The sequence below is a fragment of the Neofelis nebulosa genome, chromosome 6 (assembly GCF_028018385.1).
Source record: "Neofelis nebulosa isolate mNeoNeb1 chromosome 6, mNeoNeb1.pri, whole genome shotgun sequence".
Taxonomy (NCBI): domain Eukaryota; kingdom Metazoa; phylum Chordata; class Mammalia; order Carnivora; family Felidae; genus Neofelis; species Neofelis nebulosa.
In genome coordinates, this window is record NC_080787.1 from 56906165 (window position 1) to 56926707 (window position 20543).

The window sequence follows — 20543 nt, forward strand, 5'->3', positions numbered from 1 at the left end:
GTCATGATCTCATGTATCATGAGTTCAAGCCCCACACCAGGCTCTGTGCTGACAGCTCAGAGCCTGGAGCTTGCTTCAGATTCTATGTCTCCCCTCTTTCTGCCCCTCCCCAACTCATGCTCTTTCTTTCTCTAAAAAATAAACAAACATTAACAAAAATTTTTTTAAAGAAAAAGGAACCCTCGTGCAATTTTGGTAGGAGTGTCAACTGATACCACCACTATGGAAAACAGTGAGGAGGTTCCTCAAAAAGTTAAAAATGGAACTACCCTATGATACATAATTGCAATATGCAGGATATTTACCTAAAAAGTACAAAAACACTAATTCAAAGGTATACATGCACCCCTAGGTTTACTGCAGCATTATTTACAATAGCCAAATTATGAACATACCAAGTGTCCATCTATAGATGAATGGATAAAGAAGAGATGGCATATACATAAAACAGACTATTATTCAGCCACAAAAAAGAATGAAATCTGACATTTGCAACAACACGGGTGAAGCCAGAGAGTATAACGCTAAACAAAATGTCAGAGAAAAACAAATACCATATCATTTCACTCATATGTGGAATTTAAGAAACAAATGAGCAAAGGAAAAAGAGAGAGAAACAAACCAAGAAACATCTTTTATTTTAAAGATTTGTGGGGTGCCTGGGGAGCATCCAACTCCTGATTTTGGCTCAGGTCATGATCCCACGGTTCCAGGGTTGTGGGATCAACCCCTCTGTTGGGCTCTGAGTTGAGCATGGAGCTTGGTTAAGATTCTCCCTACCAGCCCGCCCTGCCCCTCTCCTATTCTCTCTCTAAAAATAAAGTATTTATTTATTAAAAATTGCTTGCTTGTTTTTTATTTACTTATTTATTTATTTATTTACTTATTTATTTATTTATTTTGGAGGGGGAGAGAGAAAGAAAGAGAGAGAGAGAGAGAGAGAGAGAGAGAAGAGCGAATCTTATGCAAGCTCCATGCTCAGCATGGAGCCTGATAGAGGGGTTGATCCCACAACCCTGGGATCATGACCCAAGCCAAAATTAAGAGTCGGACATTCAAATGACATAGCCACTCAGGCACCCCAAGACTTGTAACTTTTGAGAACTGATGTATTACCCTAGGGGAGGTAGGTGTGGGACTGGGTGAAACAGGTAATGGGGATTAAAGAGTATACTTTTCATGATGAGCACTGAGTAATGCATAGATGTGTTGAATCACTATTTTGTATACCTGAAACTAATGTAACACTGTATGTTAACTATACTGGAATTAAAATTTCAAACTTCATAAAATTAGTTAATTAAACAGACAAGAATAATGCAATATTATAAATAAAATATGCCAACAAATTGAAAATGAAATGAACAAATTCCTTCAAAGACACAAATTAGCAAAACTTACCCAAGAAGGAAGAAAAACACTAAGTATCCCAATATTTAGTAAAAGAATTTAATTAGTAATTAAAATCTTCCTCAAACTTAAAAAGCTCAAGTCCAGATCATTTCACTGGTAAATTCTACCAAATAAGGAAGAAATCATACCAATTCTACATAATCTCTTTTAGAAAAGAAAACCTAGTATTTATCTTGATACCAAAGCCATACAAAAAAAATCACAAGAAAACTAATGACCACTATCTTTCATGAGCATAAACACAGAAGTCCTTAATAAAACATTTCCAAAATGAATCCAGCAATATATAAAAGGAATATAATATCACCACCAATATAATTATCCCAATAATGCAAGGTTAGTGTAACATACAAAAATCAATACCATACATTGTATTAAAGAAATAAGAGAGGAAAACAATATAAATCAACTCAATAAATGCAGAAAGTTTCTCACAAAATTCAATACCTAATCATAATTAAGGAGAAAAACTCTAAAGAGACTACAAATAAAAAGGAATTTCTTCAACCTGATGAAGGGTTTCTATATAAAACAACTAACATTTACTGGTGAAAGACTGCAGGCTTTCTAACTACGACCAGAAACAAGGCAAGAAATATACACTCTCACTACTTCTATTCAATGTTGCACCAGAGGGCCTGTATAATGCAATACTATTATTAAAATAAATTTAAGTCATATGAATTAGTATAGAAGAAAATTGTCTTTATTTCTAAACAATATGCTTATCTATGCAGAAAAAATCTAAGGAATTTACAAAGCAAGTTGCAGGAATCAATAAGTGAGTTTGGCAATACTGCAGGGTATATAATCAACATACCAACCATTGTATTTTCATATGTTAGCAAGAGAAAATAAATTTTTAAAAATCTATTCACAAGAGCATTTAACAAAATAAAATTTTTGCATGTGAATTTAACAAAATCACATACAAGATCTGCATGCTGAAAACTACAAAACATTTCTGAGATATATTAAAGAAAGACCATCTAGGTGGAATGATATACCATGTTCATGGACTGGAAGAACTCAATATTGTTACAACCAGAACTCTCCTCTAATAAATGTAAAGATATGTACATACTCTCCCCTCTGTGAGTTGAAATTTTAATCTCAGCCCCTCTGTCCTATCATGAGTAGGAACTGGAAAAAAGCAGTAAAAGGAAAAAAGCAGTAACTTCACAGTGAAGAAACCTGACAAACACTACCATAACCAAATGATCAAAGTTAATATAATCAATGATTAGTCAAGTGGATAGCATATATACTCTCTGATGAGTAGGTCACTTCACCTTTGTGTTATTCTTCCCTTCCCACCAAAACCATAAATAAAAAATAAAAAATACAGTTACAGCCTAATCATGAAGAAACTATCAGAAAAACCCACATTGAGTGATATTCTACAAAATACATAATCAAAGCTCTTCAAAATTGTCCAAGTCATGAAAAACAAGAAAAGGCTGATAAATTATCATTGATTAGAAGAGACTAAGGAGACATAACAAAACAATGCAATGTGGAATATCCTCAATTAGATCATGGAATAGAAAAAAGACATATGAATAAAATCCAAATAAAGTATGGAGTTTAACTTATAGCAATGTGTCAATATTGATGTCTTACTTTTGACAAATGTACCATAGCAATATGTTAACATCAGGACAAAATGGACAGAGTGTGTAAGGGAACTCTGTATACTGTTACTTGTAACTTTTGTATAAATATAGAATTATTCCAAACTAAAAAGCATACTGAAGCTTAGTAGTTTGGTAGTTTCTTAATAAGTTAAACCCAAATATTCATCAACCAATGAGTGAATAAATAGGAAATATCATCAATAAAAATGAATAAAGTACTGTATAGGCCAAAACACAGAAAGAACTTGAAAATGTTCTGTTAAGTGTAAGAAGTTAGCCACAAAAGGCCACATTCTGCCAAATTCCCTATCAAATATTCATAACAGGAAAATCCATAGAGACAGAAAGTACATTAGAGGTTGCATAGGGCTGAAAGTAGAGGGGTAGTGGCTGGGAGGAAATTGAAAGAGACCACTAATGAGTATAGGGTTTCTTTTTGAGGTGATTAAAATGTTCTAAAATTAGGTTGAAGTGACAATTTAATAACTCTAAGTATACTGAAAACCATTGAATTGTGTGTACAATAAGTTAAATAGGTAAACTATATAATGTGTGGTTTATTTATAAATAAAGCTGTTAAAAACTGAACTATAGTTTACACTTGTGGGTATACGCATGCAATCATGCTACCCAGATTAATATCAAAAAGGGCAGGGGCGCCTGGGTGGCGCAGTCGGTTAAGCGTCCGACTTCAGCCAGGTCACGATCTCGCGGTCCGTGAGTTCCAGCCCCGCGTCAGGCTCTGGGCTGATGGCTCGGAGCCTGGAGCCTGTTTCCGATTCTGTGTCTCCCTCTCTCTCTGCCCCTCCCCCGTTCATGCTCTGTCTCTCTCTGTCCCAAAAATAAATAAAAAACGTTGAAAAAAAAAAATTTAAAAAAAAAAAAAAAAAAAGGGCAATAAACTCAAAAAAAAAAAAAAAGAAGCTCAAAGTTAGCTGGAGGAAGGAAATGATTAACATTTGAACAAAAATAAATAAAATATAGAATACAAAAAATAGAAAAAATAGACAAAGCCAGAGTTGGTTTTTTAAAAAGATATAAAATATGGACAAATCCTTAGTTATCTAGACAAAGAAAAAAGAGAGAAGACTCAAATAAAGTCAGAAACAAAAGAGGAGACATTACAATTGATGCCACAGAAATGAAAAAGATCATGAGGGACTATTATGAATAATTGTATGCAAAAAAAAAAATTGGACATACTAAAAGAAATGGATAAATTCCTAGAAACACAAAACCTTCCAAAAGTGATAGAAGAAGAAAGAGAAAGACTGAAAAAACCAAAAACAAATGAGGAGACTGAATGAGTAATCAAAAATCTTGCAATAAATAAAGTCCCAGGACCATAGACTTCACAGGTAAATTCTACTAAACATTTAAATATGAACCCTTCTTAAAATGTTCCAAGAAATAGAAGAGAGAACACTTCCAAATCATTTTATGAGGCCCGTATTAGCCTGCTACTAAAGCCAGACAAAACACCACAAGAAAGAAAACCACAATATCCTTGATGAAGGTGCATGCAAAAGTCCCCAACAAATAGTAGCAAACTGAATTCAACAGCACATTGAAAGGATCATACATCATCACTAAGTGAGATTTATCCCTGGGATACAAAGATGGCAGTATATGCAAATCAGTGTGATACACCACATTACCAGAATAAAGATAAAAATCACATGATCAAGAAATGCAGAAAAAACATTTGACAAAATTCAACATCATTTCATCATCAAAACTCTCAACAAACTAGGTACAGAAGGAACTTAAAAAAGATCGCATATATGAAAAACCCACAGTGAACATCGTATTTAATGATGAAAAACTGAAAGCTTCTCCTTTATGATGAGGAACAAGACAAAGATGTACACTCTTACCACTTCTTTTCAACATAGTACTAGAAGTACTAGTTAGGGAAATTAGGCAAGAAAAAGAAAGAAAAAACATCAAAATTGGAAAAAGAAGTAAAACTGTCTCTGTTTATAGATGACATAATCTCATATATAGGAAAACCTAAAGACTCCACAAAAAAACTGTTCAAACTAATAAATTCAATAAGGTTGCAGGATACAAAATCAACATATAAAACTCAATTGCATTTTTATACGCTAATAGCAAACTATACAAAAAGAAAATTAAGAAAACATCATATTTATAACAGCATAAAAATAATAAAATACTTTGATATAAACTAAACCAAAAAGGAGAAAGACTTATACACTAAAAACTATAAAACATTAATGAAAGAAATTAAGGAATAAACAAATAAATGAAAGTCATCTCTAGTTCATGGACTGGAATATTTTTTATTGTTAAAACATCCATTACCACAAATGGCCTACAGATTCAGTTCAATCCCTATCAAAATCCCAATGGAAATTTTAATATAAATAGAAAAAAGAATCCTAAAATGTGTATGTTCGATCCAGGAACCAAAAGCATAGGCAACAAAAGCAAAATTAGTCAAGTGGGATTACATCAAACCAAAAAGCTTCTGCACAAACAAGAAAATCATCAACAAAATGAAAAGGCAACCCAAAGAATGGGAGTAAACATTTGCAAACCATATATCTGATAAAGGATTAATGTCCAAAATACAGAAGGAACTCCTACAACTCAACAGCGGTAATAACACCCCTATTTAAACATGGGCAAAGGAACTGAAAGGTCATTTCTGTAAAACAACATACAAATGACCAAGTATATGTAAAAGTGCTCAACATCACTAATCAACAGGGAAATGCAAATCAAAACCACAATGAAATATCACTTCAAATCCGTTAGGGGCTATTACTAAAACAAACAAAAAAAAAATTAAAGTAACAAGTCTTAGGAAGGATGTGGAGAAACTGGAAGCCTTGTATACTGTTGGTGGAAATGTAAATTGATGCAGCCACTATGTAAAAAAAGTATAGAAGTTCCTCAAAAAAATAAAACGATGACTATCATGTAATATGACAAGCTCACTTCTGGGTATATATCCAAAGGAATGGAAATAAGGGTATCGAAGACATATCTGTAATGCCATGTCCATTGCAGCATTATTCACAATAATCAAGACATTAAGTAACTTAAATGTGCACTAGTTGAATGAATAAACTGTGATATCTAGATAGATACAGATAAGATATACAGCCAGAGACATAGAAATATGGTTCATCCTCAAAAAAAGAAGGAAATCTTGTCATTTGTTACAACATGGATGAACCCAGAAGACAATGCTAAGCAAAAGCCAGACACATAGTGACAAATACTATATGATCCCACTTATATGGAGAATCCCAAACAAACTCATAGAAGCAGAAAATAGAATGGTGGTTTCCCAGGGATGGAGAGAGGGAGAGAGAGAGAAGACTGGTCAAAGGGTACAAAGTTTCAATTATACAAAATGAGTAAGTCCTAGATATCTACTGTACAGCTTAATGCCCAGAGTTAACAATGCTGTATTGCAAACTTTGAAATTAGCTAACAAGGTAGACCTTATATTAAGTGTTGTCATCACAAAAATAATAATAATAAATAGGGAGGAAATTTTTGAAGGTGACATATGTTTATGGCATTGACTGTGGTGATGGTTTCATGAGTATATACTTATCTACAAACTCACCAAGTGGTATATATGAAATATGTACAGTTTTTGCATCTCAATCATACCTCAATAAAGTTTTTTTTTTTTTTTTTAGGCTCCAAAAGGGATCTTCATGCAAAGCTCCAATCAAAAAATGTATGAAGAAACTAATTCCTTACTGAATACATTCTCTGACAGGTACTATGCTGGGTGCTCTATCTTTCTCAGTCCCTACACCATACCAATCTATGTAAGTAATATTTATCCCGTATTTTAAATGGAGAAAACTGAAGGTCAAAAAATTTGCCAAAAGACATAGTTGATTAGAAAACCTCATTGAGGGGTGGAAATCCAATTCAGTTCTATTCTCCAGACTTAACTACCCCAAAAAACCATAATCTCATTTCTTGTAGCACATGGGCTTTTGATAACAGAAGACAAAGGAAAATTAAATTAGATGAATGCAAAATTTGAAGTTAAAGAGAAAAATCTGTGTTCTTTAATAGAGACTAGATTATACACTCCACAAAAATAAGGGCTAATATAGTTATGTTCCCTTCTGTACATATAGCACCTAATAAACATCAATAAGTATCTGTTGAATTAACAAATGGGAAATAAAATACAGAATCACTGAAATATAATTAACAACACATGACTGAGCTTTTAAAACTAAGCCCCAGGGGCATCTGGGTGGCTCAGCTGATTAAGTGTCTGACTTCACCTCAGGTCATGATCTCATTATTTGTGAGTTTGAGACTCCTGTCGGGCTCTGTGCTGACAGTTCAGAGCTTGGAGCTGCTTCAGATTCTGTGTCTCCCTCTCTTTCTGTCCCTCCCATGCTCATGCTTGGTCTCTGTCTTTCAAAAATAAATAAATGTTAAAAAAATAAATTAAAAAAATGAGCCCCAATATTTTACATTCAGGAAGCACTATTTATAATCTTTAAGAATCATCGATATTTGGGTAACTTACATAATACTTAGGCAAATAAATGAACAGTTTGTCCAAAGGAAAAGAAAACAATGGTGGACAAAGAAAATATGGACTGGATTTCTGAGCAAGTTTGGCCTCATGATTAGGAAACCTGATGACATCTCTAAATCCAATGCTTGACCAAGCAGCCTCATTGGTTGATGGATTACACAAATCCTCTCCTTAAGTACTCAAGAAACTTATAGCAGAACAATGATGTGGGCTGTTAGCATATTCCAGATACATGGACTTAAATATATACACATGACTGATATCTTTTCATTTAACAAGCTATAGCACAGAAAGCCCATTCCTATTTGATAATTAACCAATCAACCATTTATGTAACAGTAAGACGGTGCTAACCCACCATCGTGTTTTTCAGAGCCATTGACTTTTTCAGGGTTGGTGAAGGACTGACTTCCCAGTACCTCTTGCTTTATTTCTCCCATACTGACACCACAGAATTGATAAAGAAGTTGTTAAGGTTAAGGATGAAGTCTTCCTACCTCCCACCCAAAACTTCAATCCTTTGGGAGCTAAGAGCTTTGTACCTCTGCCTCTAACCCACCAAACAAATTCAGTTTCAATGGCTTATCAAAGAAGTTCAACTCTCAAATATCCAAGGATTTTATTTCTAAGACATAAGAATTCACAACAGACTCCCAAGAAACTTACTTCATTTTTCAATTACAGTAAAACAACTTTTAGCTCATTACTTTATACCAATGTCATAATGTAAAAAGGTAAATGTCAGTACATTTTTCAAATGTTCACTCACAAGTTACAGAATTTTTTTTTTAATGGAAATACCTTGTAACCAGGACTACCCATTAGTCCATCCTTTCCATGTCTTCCTGGTTCTCCCTAAAAAATAAACACATGTATTTTAATATATTTTTGCACTAATTTTTATTTCTAAAGAGAGTATAAGATAATTTTTAAGTAAAGTACTCAAGAACTTTTTCTGTCAAACTCACAGCACGTCCAGGAAGGCCAGGAAAACCAGCATTTCCCTTTTCACCTTTTGCACCCTGTATTAAAAATAAATACTTAAAAAAAAAAAATCCATGCAAAACTTTCATTTTTATTTTTTTTGTTCTTATTACTCAGAAAAGCTTCATTTTGTTTGTTTGTTTAGATTTCTGACTCTGTGCTTGTGCCTTCAACACTTCCTCAAAGATATTCTGCTCCTCAATAAAGAAAGCAGGCTTGACTTTGGCATGGGCACATTTAGCACACATGGAACCACCATGGGCCCTTCTAACATGTTTTTTTCATTTGAGGCAAATTCATAAGAACTTTAGGTCTCACAGCACAAACTCTGACATTTGCCTGGGCACACACATGCAGATGTTGGTGCTTTCCCAACTTTGTTGGTAGTAAGGTAAACAATCCTATTACCAGGCATTCTGCACAGCCTAGTTTTGCTAGAGGCTGTATTGTAGAATAGCCTATGACGGCAGTTGGACCACTGTGAATGTCTCTAGACACCATCCTCAGAGGAGGTACAACAATGATTTTTAAACTGCAACTCAAACTTAAGTTAAAAAGTGAGTAAGTGAAACTCTTTATGTAATGACAGAATTCATGGAACTATAGCTTGTGTTGGCTCTACGACTTTTGGCAAAGCATTATTTTACCAGGCCAATGGACACAACATAAAGACATCAAAATTACTGATGAATGCAGGATTATTATAAGCATCTAAATACAGAAACCACATCTCACAAAATTAAAAAGCAGTGTATTTTAAACACAATATAAAGAGAATATAATCTTCCTTCAATGTGAAGAAGTCAGAAGGCCCTTAACATTGATTCTCCAGGGACATGCTGTTACTACTTCTCCCAAGGAATTGTTCTCCATAAATACTTTAAAAATTCAGAATAATCAATAACACAGGGTACACCTAAACCAGTTATTTTTAGGGTTTTTCATTATTCTAAATAAATCTCCTGAGAAAGATGAACAAAGCTAATTGCTGAAATGGTGGCTGGGAAAGAAATTCAAGTTTTGCATTTCCATGACATTCAAAGTTCCATATAGATACTTTGTTTTACAATCCATACTTCCCTTTTTGCCATAAAATCCAATTGATCCTTTATCTCCTTTGGGGCCCATTTCACCCTAAAAGGCAAAATATAAATATTGGGTTTTGTTTTTTATTAAATTTTTAATTTTAATTCCAGTATTTGTTATGTCCCTTTTTACGTGATTTAACCAAGTGATTCTTCTGTGGGTACTTGAAGAAAATGTATATTCTATTTTTCTTGGATGGAAAGTGGTTTTATATATATCTTTCAAACCATGTAATTTGAAGTATGCCTCTAGTAAAAAATGTTCTTGTTGGAAGAAAAATAACTTTAACTGAGGGTACTCATTTAAAATAAAGCATATCAGGGGCGCCTGGGTGGCGCAGTCGGTTAAGCGTCCGACTTCAGCCAGGTCACGATCTCGCGGTCCGTGAGTTCGAGCCCCGCGTCAGGCTCTGGGCTGATGGCTCGGAGCCTGGAGCCTGTTTCCGATTCTGTGTCTCCCTCTCTCTCTGCCCCTCCCCCGTTCATGCTCTGTCTCTCTCTGTCCCAAAAATAAATAAAAAATGTTAAAAAAAAAAAATTAAAATAAAGCATATCAGAGGGGAAGTTGGCCAGAGGCGGGGGCGGATGAGCAAAACAAGTGAAGGGGATTAAGAGTACACTTATTATGATGAACACTGAGTAGTATATTGCATTGCTGAATCACTATATCATACACCTTAAACTAATATAACACGGTATGAAAACGTCCCTTATGAAAACGTATGAAAAAGTATGAAAACGTCCCTTACAGATTAAAGAAAAAAAAGCAACACCAATTATAAACAAAGTTTATTATGTCAACATAATATAAAATAATTTAAGGTTTACAAAAGCCCTATGTTTAAGGCTTTATGGAAAAAAACAAGGAAAAATAAGGACAGATGGTACCAAAACAGGACCTACAGTTCAGGGCTTATAATTAAAAGAATTTCCATAGAGGGGTGCTGGGGTGGCTCAATCGGTTAAGCTTCCAGCTCTTGGTTTTGGCTCAAGTCATGATCTCACAGTTCGGTTCATGGGTTTGAGCCCCACATCCGGCTCTGCACAGACCCTGCTTGGGATTCTCTTGCTCTCTACCCCTCCACCCCTCCACCCGTCTCACACACACGCTCTCTCTCTCTCTCTATCTCTCAAAAATAAACAAACTTAAAAAAAATTTCCATATGGTAAACTTTACTCATCGATGTTTAAATACCATAAAATTTGTATCTGGAAATTGTAAAGAAAATTTGTAAAAGCTTTCTGTACACTATGATAGTAACCCATTTATTTTAATATACTTTCATTTACACATGAGGATTTATTTATAACACATTTGTAGCATAAGTAACTTTAAATTCAAAATAAAATATGATGTGGTGAATATTAAGACTAGATTTTTTCAACCTTTAATCCTGGCATTCCATGAAGCCCAGGAAAACCAGGAAGTCCACGGTCACCCTGAAAATAAAAGTAAAATTAATGAAAGAAAATACATCAGCCTAAAAAATATCATCATACATTCTTTAACTTCACCCTGGTCAAAGTCTACTGGAAGAAAAATCTTCCACACGCAAACATACGTTAAAACCACATGTCTATGAAAGATCAACCCTCATTTATCAAAGTTTCCTTTATGATCAAATAAGGAAAGTATTTTGAGACTAGGTGAACTTGCTCCAGTTCTGTGGAAAATGCTGTTGGTATTTTGATAGGGATTGCACTGAATCTGTTGATTGTTTTGGGTAGTGTGGGAATCTGAACATTAATTCTTCTAATCCTTGAGTATAAAATATCTTTCCATTGGTGTCATTTTCAATTTCTTTCATCAAGTGTTTCACAGTTTTCAGAGTAAAGGTCTTTCACCTCCTTGGTTAAATCAAAAAGCATGGAGACAAATGAAAATGAAAACATGATGTTCCAAAATTTGGGGGAAACAGCCAAAATCTATTAGAAGTAATACATGAATTCACTAAAGTTGCAGGATACAAAATTAATACCCAGAAATCGGTAGCATTTCTACACACTAATAATGAAACAGCAGGAAGAGAAATTAAGAATCTCATTCTCAATTGCACCCAAAAAACTGAAATACCTAGGTATAAATGTAACCAAGGAAGTAAAAAACCTATACTCTGAAAACTGTAATTCAATTTAATCCCTATCAAAATACCATCAGAACTTTTTATAGAACTAGAAAAAAATAATGCTAAAATTTGCATGGAACCACAAAAGATCCCAAATAGTCAAAGAAATCTTGACAAAGAACAAAGCTGGAGGTATCATAATTCCAAATTTAAAGATCCCCTGCAAAGCTGCAGTAATCAAAACAGTATGGTACTGGCACAAAAACAAACACATAGATCAATACAACAGAATAGAGAGTCCAGAAATAAACCCACACTTACATGGTCAATTAATCTATAACAAAGGAAGTAAGACTATACAACAGGGAAAAGACAGTTTCTTCAATTGATGGTGAAAACTGGTCAGTTACATGCAAAAGGACGAAAGTGGAACACTTTCTAACACCATACACAAAAATCAACTCAAAGGGACTTAAGACCTAAATGTGAGACCCAAAACCATAAAAATCCTAGAAAACAACAGGGCAGTATTTTCTCTGGTATTGGCCATCACAACATTTTTCTGGATATGTCTGCTAAAGCAAAGGAAATGAAAGCAAAAATTAACTTTTGGGACTACATCAAAATAAAAAGCTTTTGCACAGCAAAGGAGATTATCAATAGACAACCTACTGAATGGGAGAATACATTTGTAAATGATATATCCAATAAGGGTTTAATATTTTTAAAATATAAAGAATTTGGGGCAGCTGGGTGGCTCAGTCAGTTAAGCATCCGACTTCGGCTCAGGTCATGATCTCACGGGTTCATGAGTTTGAGCCCTGAGTCAGGCTCTGAGCTGTCAGCACAGAGCCTGGAGCCTGTTTCGGGTTCTGTGTCTCCCTCTCTCTCTGCTCCTCTCCTGCTTGCACTCCGTCTCTCTCTCTCTCTCTCTCTCTCTCTCTCTAAAATAAATAAACATTAAAAAAAAAAAAAAAGATCACTCCATTGAATACACCCTCGACACGTTGTGTACGGTGTTAGAAAGTGTTCCAGTTTCATCCTTTTGCATGTAACTGACCAGTTTTCACCATCAACTGAACAAACTGTCTTTTCCCTGTTGTAGAGCCTTACTTCCTTTGTTATAGATTAATTGACCATGTAAGTGTGGGTTTATTTCTGGACTATTTTGTTGTATTGATCTATGTGTTTGTTTTTCTGCCAGTACCATACCTTCTTTGGATTCTATCTCCCTTGCTCTCTGCCCCTCTCCCACTCATGCTTTGTCTGCCTCTCCCAAAAATAAATTAACATTTAAAAATATTTTAAAATAAAATAAAATATAAAGAGCTTCTACAACCCAACACCAAAAAAAAAATCTGATTTTAAAATGGCAGAGGACCTGAACAGACATTTTTCAAAATAAGACATACAAAGGGCCAACAGACACATAAAAAGACACTCAATGTCAGTCATCATCCAAAAAATGCAAATCAAAACCACAATGAGGTATCCCCTCACACCTGTCAAAATGGCTAAAATCACAAAGAAGTAACAAGTATTGACAAAGATGTAGTGAAAAAGAAAACTGGTGCACCCACTGTGGAAAACGGTATGGAGTTTCCTCAAAAATTAAAAATAGAAATACTATATAATCCAAATGCCACTACTAGGTATTTTCACAAAAAATTCCAAAGCACTAATTCAAAGATATATGGCTTCCTACGTTTACTGCAACATTATTTACGATAGCTAAGATATGGAAGCAGCCCAAGTGTCCACTGATAAATGAATAAAGAAATGTGATATGTATATATACTTGCATATATAATGGAATATTATGCAGATGTAAGAAAAATGCTATTTGGACCTTTCAATAATATGGATGGACCTAGAGGGTGTTATGCTAAGTGAAATAAGTCAAACTGAGAAAGACAAATACCATATGTGGAATCTAAATCCAAAACAAATGAATAAACAAACAAAAAGCAGAATGAGATCTATAAATACAGAGAACAAACTGATAGTTGCCAGAAGGAACAGCAGTGGAGGGAGGGTCAAAATGGGTGAATGGGAGTAGGAGATACAGGTTTCCAGTTATATAATGAATAAGTCAAGCAAATAAAAAGCACTGTACGGGGGATAGAGTCGATGAGATTGTAATAACATTATAGTATGGCAGATGGTAGCCACCTTTGTGGGGAGAGCAATATAACATAAAGAGACACTGAATCACTATACTGTACACCTGAAACTAATGCAATGTTGTGTGTCAGCTGCACTTAAATAAAAAAAAAACATTTTTGAAACTTAAATCTTAATTTTTAAGAAAATTATTTATTCACATATTTTAAAGAGTAATCTAGTTATTAGAGTGTTTTAAAACCCTCCCAAGGCCGCTCTTTTTTTATTCTAAGCTTCCGTATCTCTATGAGCTCAAATCACGTGGTCACACTGCTACCACAGTTTCAGTTTCCAGGCTTATCTACTGACCTTCCTCTGTGAAAAGAAGAGAATCAACTTCTCATACCATCCAACATCCTCTCCCCATCTCCACTTGTAAGAAGCAGAGATCCCCTTAACTTTCTATTAAAGCTTTGGTTAAATCAATAGTGTTTCTTATATTAAGATTCACAACTAAGCCATCAATATGTTGATTGCTTGCCTTTTCCTGACCAAATGTTTGTTTTACCTACAGTTAACAATAACCTGTTTTGGTAAGGGGGGAGGGGGTACACTAGTTTCCTATAAACTTTCTGTAATATTGAACTCCAATCTATCTCCAATTGTCAAGATCACTTCAAAACAGAATCACATACATTGCAAATTTGATATTCTTTGTCCTTCCTACAGCCTTCTCACTTATTTCAATATACATTTGCTGTTCTATCTGTATTTATTCCCTTGTTAGGGGAATACATCATCCAATAGCTTCCTCAAAAGGAATTTATGGGAGACAATCTTTTGAAACCTTAAATTTCTGAAAATAACTTTATCATATTCACTTAAGTAATTAATTAATTCACATATAAAAGTATGGTTTAGATTTTTCTTTCAGACATCTGTAGGCCCTGCTCCATTCTCTTTTTGACATCAGTGTCACCAGTGAGATGTTTGAAGCCTTTCTGATTCTGATCATTTGTATATGGCATATTTTTGGGGGGTGGTTGTAGTGTTTTCCCTCTTGGAATGCTTGTAGGATCTTCCTTTTGGTTAGGGTGTGTTACAGTGTAAAACTGTATAATATTAAGCATGGATGTGGCCTATAATCATCCATTATGCTAAGCACTATGGAAGACTTTTCATCCATAATGACCCCATGCTTACACATGTGGACTCAGACCACACACCCAACTCCATCCACATTTCACATAAACAACCTTCCCTCGGCTACCTCTAAGCATACTGTGTTAAAAGGCTCTCAGCAAGACAGAGACAAGAAAGAGGCCTGCAGACCGTGGGAATGGGCCTGGGGTGGTCTGTACAAGGAGTGCCAGGACCAAAGATCTGGAATGTGGTGTACAAGTGGATCACATGCTACAGGACTGTCTCTGTGTTGGCCCTGAAGATGCAGTGTGTCCTATCAAGGAGCTCAGCTGAAGCAGGATCTATCAGGAGTTCTGCATCTCTGAGGGCATTAATGACCATTTTTCAAAGTCTTCTTCACACGTCTTTTGTCAGTTTCTTTAGACTTTTTGGTATCTTTAATTTTCCTAAGATATTTTCTGGTTCCTGGTAGTCAGTTCACCTGGAAGCTGATGATAAGCTCTCACTGAGTACTGCTCATTGAGATTCTCTATACATGGTGTGGTTGGGTCATTTCACTAAACAGCTCTGGATATCAGCAGATTCCCCATAGAAAGATCTTCTTTGCCTATAGTTTTGTACATCTCCACCTTTTCTTTCCAGTCTAGAAACCCTCAGTCTTATCCTCCCCAGATAATAAACTTTCAAGTCCTACCACGGTAGAAGGGAAATTCACTTAACTACACAGAGGTGAGGAAGGGATAGCAGGATCTCACTGTTCTTAAAGGAATATTCAACCATGTTTTCATTTTTAGCTCTACCTTCAATCCACCTCTATTTTCAAGAATACTTTGTATTACCATTTCCTAAGCTTTTGGGATACCTGCGTGCATGTGTGCACATGTATGTGTGTGCACACACACAAACAGGATTCTCTCTTAAACAAATCGTATCTCTTTCTATTTTAAGATTGAGCTTCCTTGGGTCTTCGTGGGAGTTTAAGAAATAGAGAAAATGTGTATGTTCTACCCTTCATCTTCATCAAGAAGCCCTAGTGACTTATTGATACTTCAATAGTAATATCCAGAGCACCTTGCCCTGTAGGAGATAGGTTCGCAACAGTCCACTGTTACAGGAGACAGCAGGACAGACACAAAAGAAGGAAGATACAAGTTGAAAAAGTACGTACATGGTATCATTTCCAATTATTCCCATGGACACTTTCCACTAGGAGGCTTTAAACCTCCTGGACAGGGTTGCTATGACCTCTTGTGTAGGGCCCCAATATTCATTCAGACTTATCCTGTTTTATTCTGAACCAATTTCATTCCTTATCCACTCTGGTTAATTGCAGGAAAATCTGGGAATGTACTTATCTGTCTAGACTAATACAATATTGGCCTTAATTAAAAAAAAAAAAAGCAGCCTTAATTTTAACAACAGATCTATTTCCACATAAATATTCCTTGATTTTCCATTAGTGAAAGAGTGGGAGCCATTATAAAATAAATTTTTACAGAGAAGGAGCCAGGGCTGAAAGTCCAGGAATTCCCTTATCGTCTCCCATAATAATTGATGGAAAATAAAAAACAAAAGTTACATTATATTTCAGATCCATCTGTATTACATTTGGATCCTTTACTTTATAAGTGTATCTGATACAAAAAGTATACTAACTAATGGTTATACCCAAAAATCTATTCGCCTTATACTACCAAGAGAAGATTTTTATCTGGGCACATAGCTTCCTAACTAGTGACTATACTTCCCAGTCTTCTTTGCAGTTAGGAATGGCCACACAACTAAGTTCTTGCTAGCAGAATGTGTGGGGGACTATGACATGCAACTTCACATAATCGATTAAAAATAAAGTTATTGTTATGACTTCTCTTTCTCCCTTCCCATCAGATTACAATGCAGGTAAGACAGTGACCAGTGATATAGCCTTGACTGTGTAGAAGAGAACAACATTCTCAAGGAAACTAGACCAATAAGAAGGAAAAACCTGAGTCCTTGAATAAGTACATAAACTGACTACATGAGAAAAATAAACTTCTTTCTCATTTACATCACTGCATTTCAGGGTCTGTTTCTGGTCTAAACAGGAATTTTTTTTTTTTTGGCTTGTAAAGAATGTTTTCTCATGGGTAATAGCTTTCCCTTGACTACTTAAATTTTCCAGTAAAGATTAAAAACGATCTGTGTGTGTGAGAGAGAGACAGAGTGAGAGAGAGAGAGAGAAGATCCACTAAAAGTCCACACATTCCAGAGCTTATTAGTCCTAAAATCCAACAATTTAACCAAGGAATAAAAGAAAAAAATAAATTTAGGGGGAAAACAAGAGAAACAACAAGAAAACTGGGTATTTGGGTATTTCTTTCCCCTACCATGTATATGTAGACTCCTAATTCAAGAACCAAAACTACCTTTTGGAAAAATTTTTTTTTTTCCTTTATGCTTGGGGCAGGTAGGAGTAGTAACCGTTTCTATAGAGAGAAAAGATTAAAGACTACCTGAGCTAGCTCTTGACTGAGCTGAAACAACTCCTTGATGGTCAGGATAGACTAAGTTACACTCTTGATAAAATGGAATTTAGGGGGATAATAAATACTTGATAAAAATACAGAAGAAAGGGGGAAAATTAGGATTCCCTATTAAGACTGCACAAAGTCCCAACTAAGACTTCCATTCTCTGGCTACAGGTTATAGAAGACATAATCTTCAAACTTTAATTTACCAGAGATAACAAACCAATCTCAGATGAAATGAAAAGACCAGCAGCATTCACCAACATTCGGACGGAAAAATTGAAAATCTGGACAAAGCTACCCTCACATGTACAAGCAAGAGTTTTTAAGTAAAATAAAAAGGCAAAGCATACATATTAACACATAGCAGTTAAGAGGGGAGAGGAGAGAGAGGAGAGAAATTTAGTGAGGAAATGGTTGAGGAATATTGACACAATCTACAAAGTACTGAACACAAAGTGTTACCCAACCACACTGCAGTTAACCTCTGAACAATGCAGAGACTGGGGGACCAACTGCCATGTGGTTGAAAATCCACACATAAGTTCTGACTCTGAAAATTTAACTACTAATAGCCTACTGTTAACCAGGAGCCTTACAAATAACATAAACAATCAATTAATGCATATTTTGTATGTGTATTATATACTGAATTCTTAAAATGAAGTAAACTAGAAAAAAGAAACCATGAAGAAAATAAGAGGAAATATGTTTATAATATTATACGATATTTACTGAAAAAGAAATCCATGTTTAAGTGCATATATGCAGTTCAAATCCATATTGTTCACCTAATTATGCCCATGGTTTAATACAAGTGGTTGCAAAGAAGTGGTAAAGTTAAGCCAAAATCTATCCACAATGGGCATGTAATGCAAAAGACAAATAAATGCTCTCGTTTGGTCATCTGCTACTGTAAGCTAAGCTAATTAATACAAAACTTGGTATAGTAGGAAAAGGAGTCTGCCAAAACAATATTAAATAATATATATGGCATTGGCTTTGAGGAATGAAAAAAATTAGTTTATGTTTAGAAAATGGCAATTCATTTAATAGAATGGTAAATATTTGATAAAAATTTTTACCTTGCAAAGGTAAATAACACATCAAATTAACTTAGAGCTAGAGGCAAAGAATTAAGAAAACAGAATGTTAGTATCATGAAGTGATTGGTATTGGCTATATTTGAAAGACCCTGTAAAAGAAAGAAGCTCAGAAAAGAATCAGCCAATTTGCAAATAGTAATGAAAAGCAATAGACCAAGTCCGAAAACATGGAGATTGTAAGACACAACTTTGTTCTCATCGCTAATAGGTAAAAATTGAAACTGGAGAGGACCTTTAAAAGAAGTTCAATTAAAATAGCCTCTGTGAAGAATCAAATAAAGGGGGTGGCCATAAACACTATTCTTAAATGCTCTGAATCAGTGAAAGTGGGTCCAATAAAGTCCTTCAGGCTGGACAGAATGGCTCAAGAAAAAAAAAAAAAAAAGCCTAAGAGTATAAGAGTGTAATGGATGTCTGATAAATTCAAGTCATCTATCATTAATTATCAGTAGTTAATTAATTAATGCAGAGAGGCTCCATGACTAAAGCAAGGACTGTGGATGCTGCTATTGGCTGGAATCAAAAGCCAAAGATAGAAAATTGGAAATATTCATCTGCTGTTGAGAGAGTTGTACTACCAAAGAAGCCCTAAACCATAAAAGACTCCACAACTGTTTGAAACTTTAAGAAAAACAGTCACCCAACATCACCATTTTTAATGTTTTTCTAGCCAGTTGTGACTAGCCACTGAATTTAGAGAAAATACAGAACAAAGCGAGATTAAAAACTAGAAGGAAGAAAACAAATCATCGTTAGGTATGATTATACATCTAATACACCAATATACCTAATACCCTAAATCACTAATTCAGTTAATTGCTGCTTTAAAAAGGTAATATATAAAAAGGTTTTTATATATAAATACTAACCAAAATGAAAATATATTAAAGAAAAGGTTCCATTTATAATAGAAAAAAAGGACATAACAATTCTAAGATATAAACCTGAATAATGTTTAGGACCACTATGGAAAAACTCTAATATTTTATTAAGTTTCAAGATTGAAAATAAAAAATTAAGTAAGTCATAATCTTAAATAGGAAAACTCAATATTGAAATTATGTCAATGATTCTGTAATTAATCCATAAATTCAAAGGAATCCTAATTAAAACATGAATAGGAATTTCTAAAATACTGAAGGAAAGATATTGAGCTTTATCTGGAAAAAAAAAAAAAGCATGCAAGTATAGCCAGGAAAATTTTGATGAAGAAGAATAATGAGGAAGTACTAGGACTGCCAATATTAAATCATATTATGAAGTGACAACAATTAAGAACAATTTGGTGTTGGAGAGGATGTAGACAGATAAATGGAACAGAATGGAAAGCCAAAAACACCAGACCCAAATGAAAATGGAAATTTAGTAATAATGATGAGTTTTCAAATAAATGGAGAAAAAAGTGATATTCCATAAATGTTGTGGCAATTGGATATCCATTTAGGAAAAGAGAGGGAAAAATATGACTGCTCATCTACCTTTACTCGAAACAACAAAATTTTAAAGACTAAAATATAAATTAACAAGGTCTAAATATATATTCAAAATGTTATAATGTGGAATCCTTCTATATAGACACAAACATAAGGAGAGAAAAAAAATATCTCTACCTACATAAATATTTAAATTTTATGTGTGGCTGAGATTCGAAAAGCCAAGTCAAAATACATAATATAAACCAGGAAAAAATATTTTCATACAATTTATGAACTGTAAATAACAATCAGCTTTTAAAAAAATCAACAGCCCAGTAGAAAGCAAAAAAAAAAAAAAAAGATATGACTAAAAAGCATATTACAAAGAAGTAACAAAATGTCCATGACAAAGTACTCTACCTTAATTACTAATACAAAAATGCAAATCAGACCAATACCATTTATAACTTGTACTGATGACAATTAAAAACCTTAATGAAATTCAGTTTGAATTTGAAGAGTTTGAAGA

General features: G+C 34.4%; 1 protein-coding gene across 1 annotated transcript in view; it reads right to left on the minus strand.

The window, feature by feature from the left end:
* COL21A1 (collagen type XXI alpha 1 chain) overlaps positions 1 to 20543 on the minus strand; it is a 172567-nt gene that overhangs the window by 49000 nt on the left and 103024 nt on the right. Inside the window, exons 12-15 of the mRNA XM_058734305.1 lie at positions 11061 to 11114; positions 9668 to 9723; positions 8574 to 8625; positions 8407 to 8460 (exon numbers count right to left, since the gene is read on the minus strand). Of these exons, the coding sequence (XP_058590288.1) occupies positions 8407 to 8460; positions 8574 to 8625; positions 9668 to 9723; positions 11061 to 11114 (216 nt within the window). The remainder of the gene's footprint in view (positions 1 to 8406; positions 8461 to 8573; positions 8626 to 9667; positions 9724 to 11060; positions 11115 to 20543) is intronic.